Source organism: Girardinichthys multiradiatus, chromosome 20, assembly GCF_021462225.1.
Source record: "Girardinichthys multiradiatus isolate DD_20200921_A chromosome 20, DD_fGirMul_XY1, whole genome shotgun sequence".
NCBI classification, from domain to species: Eukaryota; Metazoa; Chordata; class Actinopteri; order Cyprinodontiformes; family Goodeidae; genus Girardinichthys; species Girardinichthys multiradiatus.
This window is the reverse complement of record NC_061812.1, coordinates 16,665,560-16,682,116: the sequence shown is the minus strand read 5'-3', so window position 1 is coordinate 16,682,116 and position 16,557 is coordinate 16,665,560. Positions and strand designations below refer to the sequence as shown.

At 39.9% G+C, this 16,557-nt stretch overlaps 2 protein-coding genes across 3 annotated transcripts in view; one reads left to right on the top strand and one right to left on the bottom strand.

Moving 5' to 3' along the window:
• Window positions 1-190: 190 nt before the first annotated feature.
• arhgap9 (Rho GTPase activating protein 9) overlaps window positions 191-16,557 on the top strand; it is a 78,798-nt gene continuing 62,431 nt past the window's right edge. For both annotated transcript variants that reach the window (XM_047347496.1, XM_047347493.1), the window contains exon 1: window positions 191-412. The gene's annotated coding sequence lies outside the window, so the exon portion shown is untranslated. The remainder of the gene's footprint in view (window positions 413-16,557) is intronic.
• LOC124856721 lies at window positions 13,404-15,436 on the bottom strand. Its single transcript, XM_047347497.1, has 4 exons — window positions 15,109-15,436; window positions 14,660-14,875; window positions 14,399-14,537; window positions 13,404-13,696 (listed from the first exon to the last, which is right to left on the bottom strand). The coding sequence occupies exons 1-4, from the start codon at window positions 15,372-15,374 to the stop codon at window positions 13,466-13,468; spliced, it is 852 nt and encodes a 283-aa protein (XP_047203453.1). The 5' UTR covers window positions 15,375-15,436; the 3' UTR covers window positions 13,404-13,465.

The following is a 16,557-nucleotide window of genomic DNA, read 5'->3' as shown; positions in this document are numbered from 1 at the left end:
GCAGGGCGGCATGACTCTTCGTACATGTACGTTGTATTCCGGACGATGCTGTGGATTTGATCACGCTCACTACAAGCACCGTCTTTTCTGTAATGTGATTGGCTGTGACTAAAACCGTTTTCGTCGCTTACAGCCAATCATAAACCGACAAACCCAACACAGTCCAAGCTGTAGAACTAGGAGGGGTCTGTCTGTCAGCGTGGGATGGAAATGTCACTAGCTCCCATGAGTTACAGTTAATTTGCAAAAGTGCACGGTGAGGCTGTCCCACCGCGTCTCTAGCCCAATTATGTGAAGTTATTAATATCTACGATAAAGGTGCTGCAAACTTATTAGGAGGCATATGCCAATTTCTGGGCAGTTCACTCCAAAACACAACTGAGCTGTCACCGCGAACGTCGCTGCTGCAAAGGTGAGTTCAGCAGTTTCCCTAACAGGAAAGCATAAAATGTCAGTACTTAGGCATGATTTTTTTTTTTTTTGCAGAGGACATATTTATTTCACCTGCAGGGCACTGTAATACTCAGCCTCTAGTTTTATTCGTAATGTAAATACTTACAAACTGTTCCACTAAAACAAATGTTTAATTATAACTCCAATATGTACAATGCAATATTTCTTTATTTCATCTTCTGTTTTATTTATCGTCGTCAACACTGCGTGTTTAATCAAATTCTTGGTGTATTTTAAGGCAGAATTGAACTTAAAACCTAAATGTTGTTGGATTAAGTGCAGTTAGGTTAGCATATGGGAAGTTTAACTAATACTCAAATGTCCTGAACTATGGTACACATGTTTTATACATTGATTATCCAAAAAGCTGTGGGCTTACCTTGGTCACAGGGGTCACAGGTCATATAGGTAATGTATTCTGGTTTACTGTTACTACAAAAATAAATGTAGTTTTTCTCTACACATTTTTCCCACGATTCTATTAATGTGCTCAAAGCCTTTGTTTCACAACTGCTTAGACTTTGAAAAGAAAACAGATACTTTTTTTAACCTGCGAACATTTCCTGCGGAGGAACATCTTTTTAGAGTTTTCTTTCCTGTCCTTATTGATAGTAATCGATGACATGCTGTATCATTTATTAACGTAGACGTGCATTTGTCCTCCATGTTACAGTGCTGCAGAAACAATGTTCTCATTTTTTGTCAGCTTTTTTTTAAGCCACACTGATAAGAGTCACTTTACATATGTGATGTTTTGTGCAGAAATATTTGCATGCATCTGCCTGCAAAGCTAGCCCATACTAGTATATGGACAGGTTAACCACAGCATGTGATGGCAACTGCTTGCCTGACGCATTGCATTTTTGCTGTTTCATAATCATTCTTAAGTCCTTGCAAAGTTGCAGATTTTCTCTCTTGCTGCCAGCTTATGACGACACAAGCTTGAAAGATTAATGTCATTTGCAACTTTTCTGATTAAAAGTGCCCTGTACCTCGAGTATTAGGCGCGGAGTTACAAGCCCACCATAATTGCAAGAGGGGCCTACACATGCTGCTTTGTGGATCTAGTATCACATAGAGAATGACATATCTGCCACTATTGTGGGTAACTAGTCAGATTTTTTCTGATGCGTTACTTTTACTGAGCTTGTCTGTGGGATGAGTTGCGTGGCTGCTTGCATGTATGCAGTCAGTTTTATGGGAACATCATGATGATGTAGTGCATCAGAACCTCCTCTAACCTATTTGTTAGAGGAGAAGCTAGACTCTGCATAGCTGAACCTGTTTTCAGTGAACTCTGGTCCTTTTTAGATCTTCCACTGCCATCTTTCTCATTTGATTGTTTCTGTTTTGATGTTCATTTTTCTTGATCTGAATGTGTCACGTTGGCAGTTAGATTCTTGATGAAGACATTCTATCCACCTTTTTTCCATCTTTTTTTGTGATAAAGTATGTGTAAGCCAGAGCTCATGTAATTTGTTTTTGTTTTTTGTTTTTTTACTCTGCATGGAAATGTGAAAAACCTCAAACTATCATTAATTTCTTTATTTTTGCTCTGTTCTCCAGGCTTTCTGAAGGACTTTTAAAGTGTTTATTTGACTGTCTACATTTTCCTCCTTATTTGAGTCCACTTATTGACCTTTTTATAAGTTTTTTTGGTTTTTTTTGGTTTCTTTCTTAAGCTATCCAGCCCTGACCTATGAATCATTTAAGCATTAAAGGGCACCTAACGTTAGAAATGAATCAGTGCTTTAAAGATAGTGGGTTGTGCCAAAGTATTCATACCCTAATGTTTTCCAGTTTGTCAAGTTACAAGCACCAACTTCAATGTATATGATACAGATTTTTAGGATAATCCAACTCAAAGTAGTGAACAATTGTGAAGTGGAAGGAAAATTATACTTTGTGTGGCATACATTTCTATTTATCCCTAAATAAAATTCAGTTTCACCAACAGTCTTTAGTAAATAGGGTCCGCCAGTGTGTAATTTGTATATAATATTGTTATCTGTTAACACAATATCTGTTAGTCTTACAGTCTACAACTCTGGCCTTTTTGAAAGTATTGCAAAACGAAAGAATTGTTAAATAACACCCAGAAGAAGTCATGTTTTCAGAAGTGAGATAAATTGAACTGTTTGCCCATAATCAGAAAAACACGTCTTGTGGAAAACTAACACTGCACAGCCCGCTAAACACACTATCCCTACCTTGAAACATGATGGTGGTGGCAGCATCATGCGTCAAGTATACGTTTGTAAAGCAGAGAAGGTGGTCTGAATTGATGGTGGAATGGATGGAGCTAAATGTGGGGAACATCATGGAAGGAAATCTGTTATAGGCTACATACGACTTGAGGCTGGTGCAGAGGTCCATCTTCCATCAGGGACTCCAAACATACACCTAGAGCTACAAAGGAATAGTTCAACAAAGCACATTCTGTGTTAGAATTTCCCAGTCAAAGTGCAGATCTAAATCCAATGGAAAATCCATGGCAAGACTTAAACATCGCTGTTCACACACATTCTCTGTCTAATCCAGTGAGGGCTGCATCTCAGTTCCAGAGCTGTGCAGCATGTGTGGACCATAAACAATAATGGAAAAGAACGCTATCACTTATAGACTGGTCTCCCCAGAGCCTGGATCTGAATATTACTGCTTGGGATCACATTGGATGGGAAAAGCATCAAAATATATATTTTAAAAAAGCTAGTCCTGAAGAATAGACGATTATGAGAAAACATTCATACAAGAGTTCAGGCCTTTTTTTTTTCAAGAATAAAAGGGGGTCATAAATAAATAGTTTCAAATTCTGATTTTGTGTATACAGTGTTTTGCACATATGTTTGCACATGTTGAGTAAATTACTAGAAGACAGTGCTGTGTTGTATATGATGAAGGCAATCAGTTTGCAGACGTTTAAATTAGATTAATTTACCTTGCATTTTTTATGTATTTTTCAGTGCACAATCAGACTGATTTTCAAAAGTTAAAATGAATCTACCACCACAAGTAGTTTTATCTTAAGAAATTCTGTTTTTTTATTGTAGATTACATTTTCAACACTAAACAGTGGTTATTATTTTATTTCAGTTTTTGGGCGTTAAGATGGAACATCTCAATTTACAAACTTCTTTATTTTTTTGCTCTGCTTTAATTCATTTTAACCTTCTGACAGGTTTTAGTGTCCCACAATGTGAGATGATATAAAATGCTATCTCATAAGTTTAGAAGCTGGAAAAGTTAATCAGTACATTTATTACTCGATTTGTGAGAAAAATGTGATTACTAGTTTTAGCCTTTGTTCAAGGAAAATTGTGTGAAGTATTTTGATAAACAGACCAGTATGTGTTTGACACAGTGGCCTCATTAGTAGTGCCATTGAAATTGGAGGTTTATCTCCTGTTTCTTGTGGCTCTGCTCTTTGCTCACTTCAGCTCCATCCAGCTGAATGTGGGTCTTTGACTTGCTTGATAGCTTTTGACAGCTCACTCTCATCCCTGGTGGATCAATGGAGTTCAGCGCTCTTCATTAGAAACATCAATGTACTGCACATTCCCACAGGCTCAGCAACAACCCAGCAGCGCAGTCAGTGAAGATGTATTTATTTTTTTATTCTATAAAAAAAAATCATTCAGGATTTATGGCTTATACATTTTTTTCTTCAGATGGAAAACATAGAAATTGCTTGCATAGGTTTTGGATATTGTTACTTTTTTAACTGCTGTCTGCCTTGATGTCCAAGCATAATCTTTAATATAAATTAAAAAAAACATGTAGTTGTTAATTTTGATTAGGAATAAGTATGTCTTACTTCTCTTTACTACACCAAAAAACCAAAACATAAAATTAATGTTTTTATCTTTTTTATAAATGAACAGACAGTCGGACAATCAGACAGACTTACAGATGTATGCCTGTGGATGTATTTTAAGGCATAAAATACATCCACAGGCGTAAACATACTGCTTTTTTACATTTGTGACATCATGGGAAGGTCAAAAGAAATCCACCAAGATATCATGAAGAAAACTGTGGCCCTCCAAAAGTGTGGTTCATCAGTTTCCAGGCATCTTCAATGCCCAGTCATCATACTGCTCAGGAAGGAAAAAGGTTATGCTTCTCAGACATGAGTAATGTGTTTTTGTGTGACTTGTGCATATCAACTGCAGAACAAAAACAAAACACCCTGTGAAGATGCTGGCTCAAGCTGTTAAGGGAGCGTCAAGATTAACAGTGAAATGAGTTTTGAACCAACATGGGCTGAAAGGCCATTCAGAGTTGAAGAATCTGTTACTCCAAAAGCGATATGTAAAAGCCAGATTATACACTACAAATGCACTCAGGGAAAAATACTTTAATTAATTCATCATTTCAATTTAATTAATTTAAGTGACCATCATAACTTTTGGAGGAAAGGGGAAGATTGCTGAAAGAAGGACTGGTGCACTTCTCTGAATAGATGACATCATGAGCATTGGCATGTTTCTATCCCTCAGACCTATGAGAATAGATTTGCTTATAAAGGTTTTTACTTACATTACTAAGTGTAAGCATATTAATTAATTTCATTGTTTTGCCATATTATTAGTTAAAGCAAAGTATTTATTTAGTTAAAGATTTGATAAAACTTGAGCAGTTTTAAAGTAAAATTGAGATGTGGGATTTGCATTTTGTGCTTTCATTAAGCTCCTGACTGAAATAATAAGCATACGTTTATTTTTTCTGCTGAAATAAGCTCATTAAACACAAGCTGTGTGTTATTCCCCTTCCTTTTTTTCCATGCTAATCAATGAAATGAAATAAATGTTTTTCAGGAGCTTAAAATGCCCCTGGACAATCCTGCAGTATTTTATATTTTGCATAAAAGACAAATGCTATGTTTTAAATGTGTTTTCTGGTTGTTTTTATGTTTATAATGAAGAACAGTGAACTGGAACTTGAACGTTATTGAAGTAAATTTTAAAGAAGTTCACTACATGTCGATAAAAGCTTTAGGGTTCATTGTAAACACAAGTGTTGCATCAGCAGTCTCTTGAAATGATGGCAAACCACACATGTAACACAATATTAGTATGTGAAACAAGGTGGGAAAAAAGCGCATTGTGGAGACACTAGTGATGGTGGCTGGTCACGGAGGTTGTTGTCACCTTGGGAATAATGAGTCTGAGCCAATGGCTGCCTCGCTGTCATCATCTGTCTTTTGATTGGCCCTCAGACAGTTTACTCAGCTAATCACTGGAAGAATTCAGCCTACCTGTTTAGCAGCATATGTGTACTCACACCCAGACAGAAATGCATTCACACACATTTGGCAGCCAAACATCACACTGGGATACACTGTGTGTGTTTCGTTGAGTCTCTCTGGTCCTACCATCAATAATGCATGGTTTTGGGAGGATGAAAGACTGTTTTGGCTTGAGGCGTATGTCCCATATGGAGAGAGACATCATGGCTGGTAGTTATAACTGTACATCCACAGAGAAAGTGAACACTTCGTCACATGGCTTTCATTAGCGGCACTGTACTTCAGGCTGGAAGTGGATTTATTTTTGGGATAAAGAGTGAAATGATCAATTATTTAACATGAAGTGAAGTTTTCAATGTTTTTATGGTACAATTTAAGGGTAGAAGGGTAGGTTCATATTGTGCTCTTACAGGTCACTTCAATAGATACACCTGTTCAATCACTTGTTAACACAAAAGCAATCTAGACATAGTAAAGGTGACTTGCTGATGTTCAAACTGAGCATTTAAGTGACTTTTATTGTGGTATGGTTGTCTGTCCCAGATGACCGGATTAGAATATTTTGGAAACTTTTAATCTAGTGGGATTGTCACACACAGCCATCTCTTGGCTTTATGGAGATTTGGCCAAACCCAAAATCTAATCAGCAGCAGTACTGTGGATGAAAATGCCTTGTTGATGTCAGTGAAGAATGTCCAGGCTGGTTCAAAATGACAGAAAGGTAGCTGTAGCTCAAATAAAGACTCATTACAAACAAGGTATGTTGAATACCATCTATGAATGCATGACATTTTAAACCCTGAAGCAGATGGGCTGGAGATGCAGAAGACCACACAGAATGCCTCTCATGCCATCTAAAAACAGGAAATTGAGGCTATAATTTACATAGGGTAACCAGATTTGGACAGCAGACTGAAAAAACGTTTCATGCAGTGAATCTCAATCATGAAGAACCCCTCACATCACCTCCATAAACTTTGAAAGCCTGCCATCCAGCAAACGGTACCACAACATAAAAGGCAGAACCTCCAGACTGGTCAACAGCTTCCTCCCACTTGCTGTTAGAACACTGAAATGCTGAATAACTGGTACTTTACACCCAAGTGTCTTTTTGTTTAGTTTTTATTCTTCATTATCATACAACTTAATTTGAGATTCTTTATTGTACTGATACATCGGGAATGTATGAATATTTATTTATAGTTGTGGAGGAGCTACAGGATGTGCATGTGTTTATACATTTTAAAGCATATTTAAATTTCTGATGAGTTTTAAATTTCTCATACTGACTGAAGAAACATTGCTTCATTTTGCAGCACTGTATCTGTATGCACAGCAGATTAACAGTAAATCTTGATTTGATAGGATTTCAGCTGTGACATTCAGATTGTAGGGCCAGACCATGTCCGTCCCTTTACAACCCCATTGTACCCATCTTCTGATGAATACTTCTTGTAAGATAATCACCAAGGTCACAAAGTTCAAATAATTTAAATCTCAATTATATCTTGAACATGACTGAGTTCACTGTACACCTGAGTACACTGAACTCAAACTGTATACCAGTAATAAGAAAAATACAAAATTCTCGATACCCTTTTCGCTTCCACGGTAACACTATTTGAAGGCAAAGGGTTCTTTCTAGTTAAGAGTTAAGAATAAACTTGTAAAATCTCACACATAGCATCCAAGATAGTACACCTTTTCTTTCACAGCTTGACTGATGCAAATTACATAGCCACCATATGCCCCGCATGCACCATAGCAAACTGTCCTGACCATCCTCTGAACCGGTTCTTCACTTTTCTCCCATCTGGCCGCAGATACAGAATTCTACCCCGGAAAAAAGCTAATTTAAAGAAGAGTTTTGTCCCCTCAGCCATCATCACACTAAACAGACTCCTATGACAATCATCCATTTCCTTGTGTTTCCTGCAATGTGTTGTTTGTTTGAGGGGGGAGAAACAGAGGGAGGAATGTGTGCCACATATTATCCATATCTATCTATCTATCTGTTACAAATAAATTTATTTAGGGTCAAATAGATCTGGTGCAAATAAAACTTATTTTTTAAAGTGTAAACAAGGAGCCTTATGATAATTTTCTTTATTAAACTACAGCAGCAGGGTAGGTCAATGGGTTCTGACTTTTTTCTGCTGTAACTGTTCGCTTCAGTCTGGTTATCATTAGCGTCATTATAGCTCAGTTTCTTTAAAACTAATAATAGAGGGTGGCTCAAGGGTTTGCAGTGTTGCTTTACTATTTATTAATTGATTGTTTCTGAGCATTTAAACATCCCATTTCCTACTCATCCTGTTGTATGTCTTTAATATCAGTCTTCCATGCCTCTATATTCTTAATGCTAGACATTTGCCAACTATCTTTTTCTTATTTGTTCTTTTGTTTTTTACTGACCAGTCCTTCAGACTCAGTACTGGATAGGAGGTCATAATGTTATGATAAATGAGTGACATAATCAGTTTTTTTACAGGATTTTGGAAGATTTTAAGCTAGCTTTACATGTATATCATGACATACTGCCACGTTGTTGTTTTTTTTACCCCAAATTAGTGCAGTGATGCAATACTTTACATCCCAAGCAACATATCACCACCGGATTGGGCTAATAACTAAGTTTAGCATTCAAATAGGGGGTGATCGTTTGCTCACAATTTTCATGCACAAGCAGGATTTATTACGTTGTGAAGAACATGAGCAGAACTTGTTTATCTGACACTGTTGCGGTAATTAAGGTTAAATTTTCATGTGTGGCATGTTTTCCCTTATTTCTCAGTGACGCCTTCGGTAATAGACCTTCATATGTAAATAAAGCGCCTTGCTCATGCATATGATTGTGTGTTTTCCCTGTGTATATGTGAGAGTGTGCGTGAAACCGTTTGAAGTTACTCATTCACTCTATATTCCTTCTCCTTCCATGTCTCGTGTCTCTTTGAACAGCATGTAGGCATGATTATTAAAGCCGCTCTCTTTCGACTTCAAACATATGGGATGAATATGATATGACACCTAGCCCTCCACCAACGCCCTGTCTGTACTTCATTTCCATTTCTGTCATCCCGTAAAGGTTGATAGGCTCGGCATTAAACAATCTCGTTGGGAACTAAACCTGTCATTCACTGGCTTGTCTTTGAGCTAGTTAAGGCAGTTATTACATATCTTATTGAGAATGACATGGAGCTGCAGGGGAGAATTAGATGTGGAATTTTATTCTTATTACAATTGTCATTCTTCTCTTTTTGTGGGGTCATGATGGTGTCAGATGCTTTATACATCTTTTTCTTATCTTCTTCTTTTGTCATGTATTGTACTTTTGCTGTCATTTTCTCTTTTTTGACTGTTTCCCTCTTTCATTGTTTTTACATGACACATGTAGGACAAGACCACAAACATTTGTTTATACTTTAAACTTTCACTTTTCACAGAGGACAGTAAATGTTCCTCAGGTGTCTGACTGCAATTTAACACACCAGCAAACAAGTTTTTTACGTTTCAAAATTTCCCACTGATTGTTTAAGACATGCAGTCGAGTGAAAAATTAGGACAGCCTGTTCAATGTTCTGTTCTCTATTTATAAATTTTAATTATTATCCTCTGAAAGGAAGTGACTTGAATGCACTTCACTAATAAAAAATAACATTGCCTTACTCATTAATTAAAATATATCAATAAAAACACATGCCTAAAAGGCAGTGTTACACCTTTTCACTGAAATAAATTTATTCTTGTAGCCATCTACTGTACCAATGTCTGACATCTGTCTGAGGAAAGTTTGCCCTTTACGTAATTTTCGGCTGTGAGATATTTGATGGGTTTCTTTAAAGTTTCTTGCACAGGTTTTTTATTATTTTTCAAGCCCCCCTAAAGCATCTCAATGAGAACAAGATCTAGATTTCTTAATTCTCATGCAGTCCTCGGTGGATTAATTGTTATGTTGTAGGTCATTGTCATGTTGCGGGTCCAGTTTTACTTCATCTAATATTTGTTTTTTTTACAGATGGTCTCACATTTTCAACAAGCACCCTCTGTTGCATGGTAGAATTCATGGTGAACTCTATACTGGTGAGCTGGCCGATATCTGCTGCTGCAAGGCGTTCCCAGTCCACATTATGTCTAGCTCTGTGCTTCACAGATGTTATGAGGTTCCTTTCCTTAAATGCTTTATTTGGTTTATGCCAAACATGTCATCTGTTCTGGTGACCAAATAATTCAACTTTAGACTCAGCTGGCCAAGGAAGATAAGATCAGAAATGTCTCTTTTTGTACACTCTCTCTGGTAAGCTTTAATCTGGCCTTCATGTTTTTCTTAGAAAGCAAAGGATTTTTTTCACGCACACTTCTGATTGTTATCTCACAAGAAAATGTTGTAGGTCGTGTGATGCCATTTCTGAGTTTTTAGAGACTTCTTTTACCATCCTGTGGTCTCTTTAAAAGATTGTGAAAGATTCCACTTGTAGAGTATTTTCTGTGCAGTGGAACGGGTGATTTCAAATTCTTTAAGACCTGAAATTTTAGCCATTTCACATGGGGGGTCTTCTTATTCTATTCCTTATTGGAAATTGCAGTCTGTATAACATTTTGCAGAAAATTTTAAAAGGTTTTTTCTTCAGTTTTTAATGCTCGTACTCATCGTCTTCCGCTTATCCGGGACCGGGTTGCGGGGACCGCAGACTAAGTAGAGACACACATACTTCCCACTCCTCAGACACCTCCTCCAGCTCCTCTGGGGAAAGCCCAAGGCTTTCACAGGCCAGCCAACAGACATAGTCTCTCCAGCATGTCCTGGGCCATCCGCTGGGCTTCCTTCTGGTGGGACGTGCCCGGAACACCTCCCAAAGGAAGTTGTCCAGGAGACATTCGAAACACTTGTCCGAACCACCTCAACTGGCTCCTCTCGATGTGGAGGACCAGCAGCTCTACTCCAAGCTCCTCATGGATGGTCGAGCTCCTCAACCCATCTCTAAGGGAGTGCCCGGCCACCTTGCAGACGAAGCTCATTTCAGCTGCTTGTATCCGGGATCTCTCTCTTCACGACAACCGACCCACACAGCGTCCTCATTACTGCAGCGGCCGCACCAATCCATCTGTGGATCTCCTGCTCCATTTTCCCCTCACTCGTGAACAAGACCCCGAGATAATTTGACCCCCTACACTTGAGGCAAGAACTCCCCTCCAACCTGGAGAGGGCAAGCCACCCTTTTCCGCTTGTGAACCATGGCCTTGGACTTGGAAGGAGCTGATTCTCATCCCAGCTGATTCACACTCGGCTGCGAACAGCCCCAGTGCATGCTGTAGGTCTTTGCTAGAGGGGGCCAGCAGGACCACGTCATCTGCAAAAAGAAGAGATGAAATCCACTGGTCCCCAAACCCGACCCCCTCCAGCACTTGGCTGTGCCTAGAAATCCTGTCCATATAAGGACCGGTGACAAAGGGCAGCCTTGCCAGAGTCTAACATGTACCGGGAACAGATCTGACTTACTGGTCGGATGGCTCCTAATAGAGGACCCTCAACTCCGTACTCTTGGAGCGTCTCCAATAGGGCACCACGAGGGACACAGTCAAATGGCTTTTCCAGGTCCACAAAACACATGTGGACCAGTTGTGCAAACTCCTGTGAACCCTTGAGCCCCCTGTAGAGGGTGTAGAGCTGGTCCAGTGTTCCACAACCGCGACAAAAACCACACAGCTCTTCCTGAAGCTGAGGTTCGACTATCGACTGGAATCTCCTCTTTAACACCCTGCTATAGGCCTTACCAGGGAGGCTGAGGAGTGTCATCCCCCTGTAGTTGGAACACACCCTCAGGTCACCCTTCTTGTGAATGGGGACCACCACCCTGGTCTGCCACTCCAAGGTACTGTCTGTGACCGCCATGCAGTGTTGAAGAGGCGGTCTTAATGTTTTAATGCTTATTCATATTAACTAACTATTTAAGAATATTTCAACATTGTTAAAATTAATATAAAAAATAGATATGTCCAAAACACAACTGATAGACATTCGTAGGTCACCATTTTTATCATGATTTTAATCACTTCATTATTTTAGGAGCTGTTTTACCTAAAACACTTACGAGAACATCATGCTGAGGTGAATTAACCGGTTAACCTTGCGTGCATGTTTGATTGTTGGAAGACAGCAGAGCTGTAGGAGAAAACCTTGATCGACTAGAAGATCTTAACCACAAAACCTATTTGCAGCTCTTAAGTTTACGGATACACACTGGCTGTATTGGGGCTCAACCTGTATGTCCTTATGTTATATTATCACAAAACATTTCCTGATATTATAAGTAGTTAGAAGGCGTAATAAACCTGTTAAATTTATTAATTCATTGTTAACATCCATGGTCGATCTATTCCTTCTCTGATCTCCAGTGACACAGTTAACCAGCCAACTCTAGATTTGCATCAATAGGCCAATCAATCAGGTTTGATGTTTTGCTGCTTTTATTTGGTCAGTGCAATGGTCTGGTATTGGTCTACTTCACTCCATCACTTTGTTGATGAAGTTCAGTGATCATATTTGTGTGAATAAAGGCTAAGCAGCCTTGTAATTGACCTTTCGCAAAACCCCGCCCCCAAACGGTCCTTGTCCAATCACACATCATTAGCATTTCTAGCTATGTAAGCTAGGTCCGACATTCCCCAAGATGGTGAAGTGATGCGCTTATGGTTTATGTAAATCAGACAGTAGGTATCCCAAGAGTTTGTCTGGGAGAGTTGTGTTTTTTCCCTTCCCAAAGCCGAAAACACAACTGGAGCGGTGCCTACAATGGATAAAACGGTGTGGAAGGCCTCACTCCCAGCTGAATGTCTCGAAAATTAACAAAATTAACACGTACGTCTGCTCAAAGGTAAGGCAAGTATTGTCCTGCTCTAGAGGTGATAATATCACGGTTATGAATAATATTCGTTAATATTGTGTATTATTTAGAATATTGTTGCCAGAAGATTACCCTCTTACGTTTAGTAAGTCCATTACCTAACTTTGGTAACTGCCGTGTTGGCTCTTAATGCTGGTAACCCTCTAACGTTATGTTTTTTCAGTTTAACTACATAAAAGTAATTAGCTAACTAACATTTAATGTTAGCCTCCTAACAAGCAACTTGAAATCATTTTGTTTTCATCTTTCATTTAGCATTTCCTGAATGGGAAGCCCACCCCTGAGTATCCCAACCCTGTAGTTGCTCTACAGGTGCTGAACCAGACAAGGGAGCAGCTCGGAGCCAGTCGAAAGCCACCCAAACATCGGTAGGGCTACATGCTAATATTTTATTTGAAAAAAAGGGTTGCACTAACCAGTTAGGTAGAATGAGCAGTGAATGCTTATAAGTTGCACTTCTCATTACACCACTTTGAAGAGCAACTGGTATATAAGCAATGAATGAATACTGTATAGGGATTGAATGCTTGTTTATTGCACTTAAGGCACTGTAACTAACATGTTTACCAACTCGCAGGTTAAATAAATAATAATCATGGACAAAATGTGTATACAGGTTAGGTTTTGCTGAGCTGAATGCTTCCAGCTCCTGCACTGATGATGCTGAAGAGACTCAACAACATGTTGATGACAATGGTGACTGATATGTATAATATTAATTAGTACCGTTTTAAAATGAGTGCAACCCTGCCCAATCTCATTAAACTCTGTATTGTGCTAAATGATGAAATAGGCAGAAATAAATTTCTGACAATGCATCTCCTTCCTTTATTATAACATTCACTCTGTTCAGAGGTTGAAACTAACATACATTGTTAAATGCAATGGAACAACAGCCAAAAGTTTTTCTGGTTTCTCTTTCCAGAGCTATAGAATCCGTCAATGAAATGCTCAGTTCTGTGTAATGCTGCATGGCACTTTTATTAAGAACTGTGCAGAAGCTGGTGGGTTGGCATGGCAGAGGAAAGTTGGGAAAGTCATCTGGTTGGCTGACAGGAGCTGCTCCAGGGCCAATTTGGCTAATAAGTGGCAGCTGTAAAAAGTGAGAGAAATAAATGAATATCATTATGCAACTTTTCTTTTACAGAGAGTCCAGAGCAACCCCCACTCCCTGGATGTCAACTGGAAAGAGAGCCTGAGGAGGAGCAGAGCACTGAGAAGGAGAAGAACTTAGAAGAGAAAAACAACAACATGAAATGGAAATTGACATTAAAAGAAACTGAAATAGAAAGCCTTAAGGCACAAATTGACACACTAAAGAAAAGTCTGACACCTGAACTCCTTGAAAGCAGTAAAATCACAGGGTGCACGTAGAGAGGGCTATTGCTAAAATAAAAAAGTTTAAAATCGTGTCAGACAAAATTCCTAATACAAGATAAGGAATCATAAATCACATCTGGTATGTGGTGAGCATGCTTTCGAACTTCCAGCTACACATACTTAAGGGGCAGTAGTAGCATCAATTATTACATCACATTATTTACACTTGAACCTGTCATTTTTGCTTTCTGTTGACATGAGCTATGGATGGTGCTATAGAAATAAAGATTTCTGGATACTATATGATGAAGATTCTTTTTCTCTTTTTTTAAATCACATAAGCACCTTTTAAGAATATGTAAAATCCAATTTTCATGAAACATCAACAAACCTGAGGGGAAAATATTTTGCACACCACCAAGGAGTGCTACTTGATAAAGACAGGCTTGCTCAAATGTTCTCTGCTTCATCTCACCTGGTGGCTTAGACCGCACCCCACAGCATACTTCCAGCCTCCAACTTTGACCTCAGGTGCAGAGGCATCTGTAATGTAGCTTATGGGTGCATCTGACATCTCCCTCAATAGATTATACACTCCTGTCCCTAGCTCTTTCCTATAACAAATACATTCACAAGTGAGTATTGTCTTTGATGTCACAGTGCGCAGGAATACATTCTGAAAAATGTGATTGACAATGTTGCTGAAGGATATGTGAAGAAGAAAAAAAAAACATACTTATTGTGGATAAAACTGGACATGATGGGTTTCCGCTTGCGGTTGACTTTGGCCTTGGCTACCACCATACTGCTTACAGGTTGTCCATAAATCTTTTTCCCCCTAGCTTTGTGCCACTGCTGGGGCTGGCTTGTACAGGAGATGTCAGCATTTCTGACACGGCACAGGTCCACGGTGTGCATAAGGCCCACAATATGAGAGCAAAAACCTGGTGACCTGTTTTAAGACAACGGTAGCATAACCACTTTTTTAATGCTTTTGACAATAATGTACATAGCTACTTAAAAGGAACAGCACATGAGCGCTTTGACATATAACCTTAGCTATGTCCATAAACCTAGAGTATCAAGTTAGCCACTGATGAAAGTTTAGCTAGCTAGATAACCTACCGGTAACAGTCATATTTGACTAATACATTACTTAACTAACATTAAAAAAAGAGAACTTACCCTGCAGTGCAGGAGCAGGACTGGTCCAAAAGGGTGTGCTGGCTGCATTTGAGGTAGAGGTCATGGGGTTTCTCCGATTTTGCTTGAGACCGGTATGCTTTAGCCTCGAGAATTGTTGTGTCCCCTTCATTACGTATTGTAATATTTTGAATATAACCCTCCACGGCATATTGTAACCCCTTTTGCCTCGATCTGGAGGATATCGCGCAAGTATTGCTCCAAAACGAGTCACTAACACGCACTGGTAAAGAAGCTATCCCTGTCATGACATGCGCTAACACTCCGTCGGCTACAGAAAGCTTGACGGGCGTAGTAACAGTAACTAAGGGGGCGGGGCTTTTGCGACAGGTCAATTGTCCAGGTTTTTTTTTTTTTATCTTTTAGGCTCAGTGCTGGATAAACACCAAATGTAGGGTCAGACAGGGTTCAGTGAGTAGGGACAGCATGTTTTTTTCTGCACAGGATTAACTATGTAATAGCATGTATGCAGATGCATGAGCAAGAGTGACTACAATTGACTTTCTGCAAGAAGGGCTGCTAGCTTGTGTTAACTTTGATGTTTTTCTGCCCCAGCCTCTCCTGAACAGTCAGTCTTTTGTAAATACCCAGTGGTAAAACAAATATGGAATAAATTCTCTGAGTACGATCAGTCAGTTGGTTTATGTTCTAGCACAATAACAAATCACAACCTTTTAACAGTTGTACATTCTCTTCCCCACCTGTTTTCCTTTTTAAATGCACACTACAACAACATGAATCAACACCACATTTGAGCGGGCTGAGGTAGGCTTGGGGTCTTCTCATACCTCCCTTTGCTGTTTGCCGTCTCGGGTCGGAGGCCAGGGGAGGGAGAGGGCTTTCTGGTCGGGATTTGGGCTGGGATTGGGGTTCGGGTCTTGGGGGATGTCTGGTGCTGGGCATGGCTTTTCGGCCCTCTCGGGATCATTTGGATTGCTTTGGATCTCGGTCCCTGGTTGTGTCCTCTTCTTGGATGTGGGGTCACCAGCATCTGGATCGGCTGAGCGGCAATGGTATAGCTGAGCCGGATAATGTTTCTACCTGGACTATCATTGCAGTGGCAGTGATGTGGTGTGTCTGTGTGGTTGCGGGGGCGTGGTGGGGGACGCTGGCCCTGAGTGCTTGCAGCCGGCCGGGGACCTCTTGCCGGGTGAGTTTGTCCCATCTTACTGTGGGGTCTGGGGTTCCGTTGTGAGCTCGGTGCTCGACAGTGACTGCCCTGTTTTGCCTGTGGGCGGGGGCAGGGGCTGGGGCAGCGTTGCGCACTTGCCTTACTGTCGCGGTGCTAGGAGCAGGCTGTGTGTGGAGCTTGCGCAGTGTGGGTCTTGCTTCGTCGGCTTTTTGGGGAGGAAGCTCACCTGTGAGGTGTGCCCATGTGCTGTGGGGAGAGGATTCATGGAATTTGGGTTCGGGGGCATGTGTTTGATATCT

Excerpts from the sequence above, each read along its gene's own strand:
- LOC124856721 (XM_047347497.1), bottom strand. The coding sequence starts at position 15,374 with ATGACAGGGATAGCTTCTTTACCAGTGCGTGTTAGTGACTCGTTTTGG. Across the intron at positions 14,538-14,659 it reads TCCAGTTTTATCCACAATAA|GAAAGAGCTAGGGACAGGAG; the intron begins GTATGTTTTTTT and ends TATTTGTTATAG. Across the intron at positions 13,697-14,398 it reads GGTGCGGTCTAAGCCACCAG|CTGCCACTTATTAGCCAAAT; the intron begins GTGAGATGAAGC and ends CACTTTTTACAG.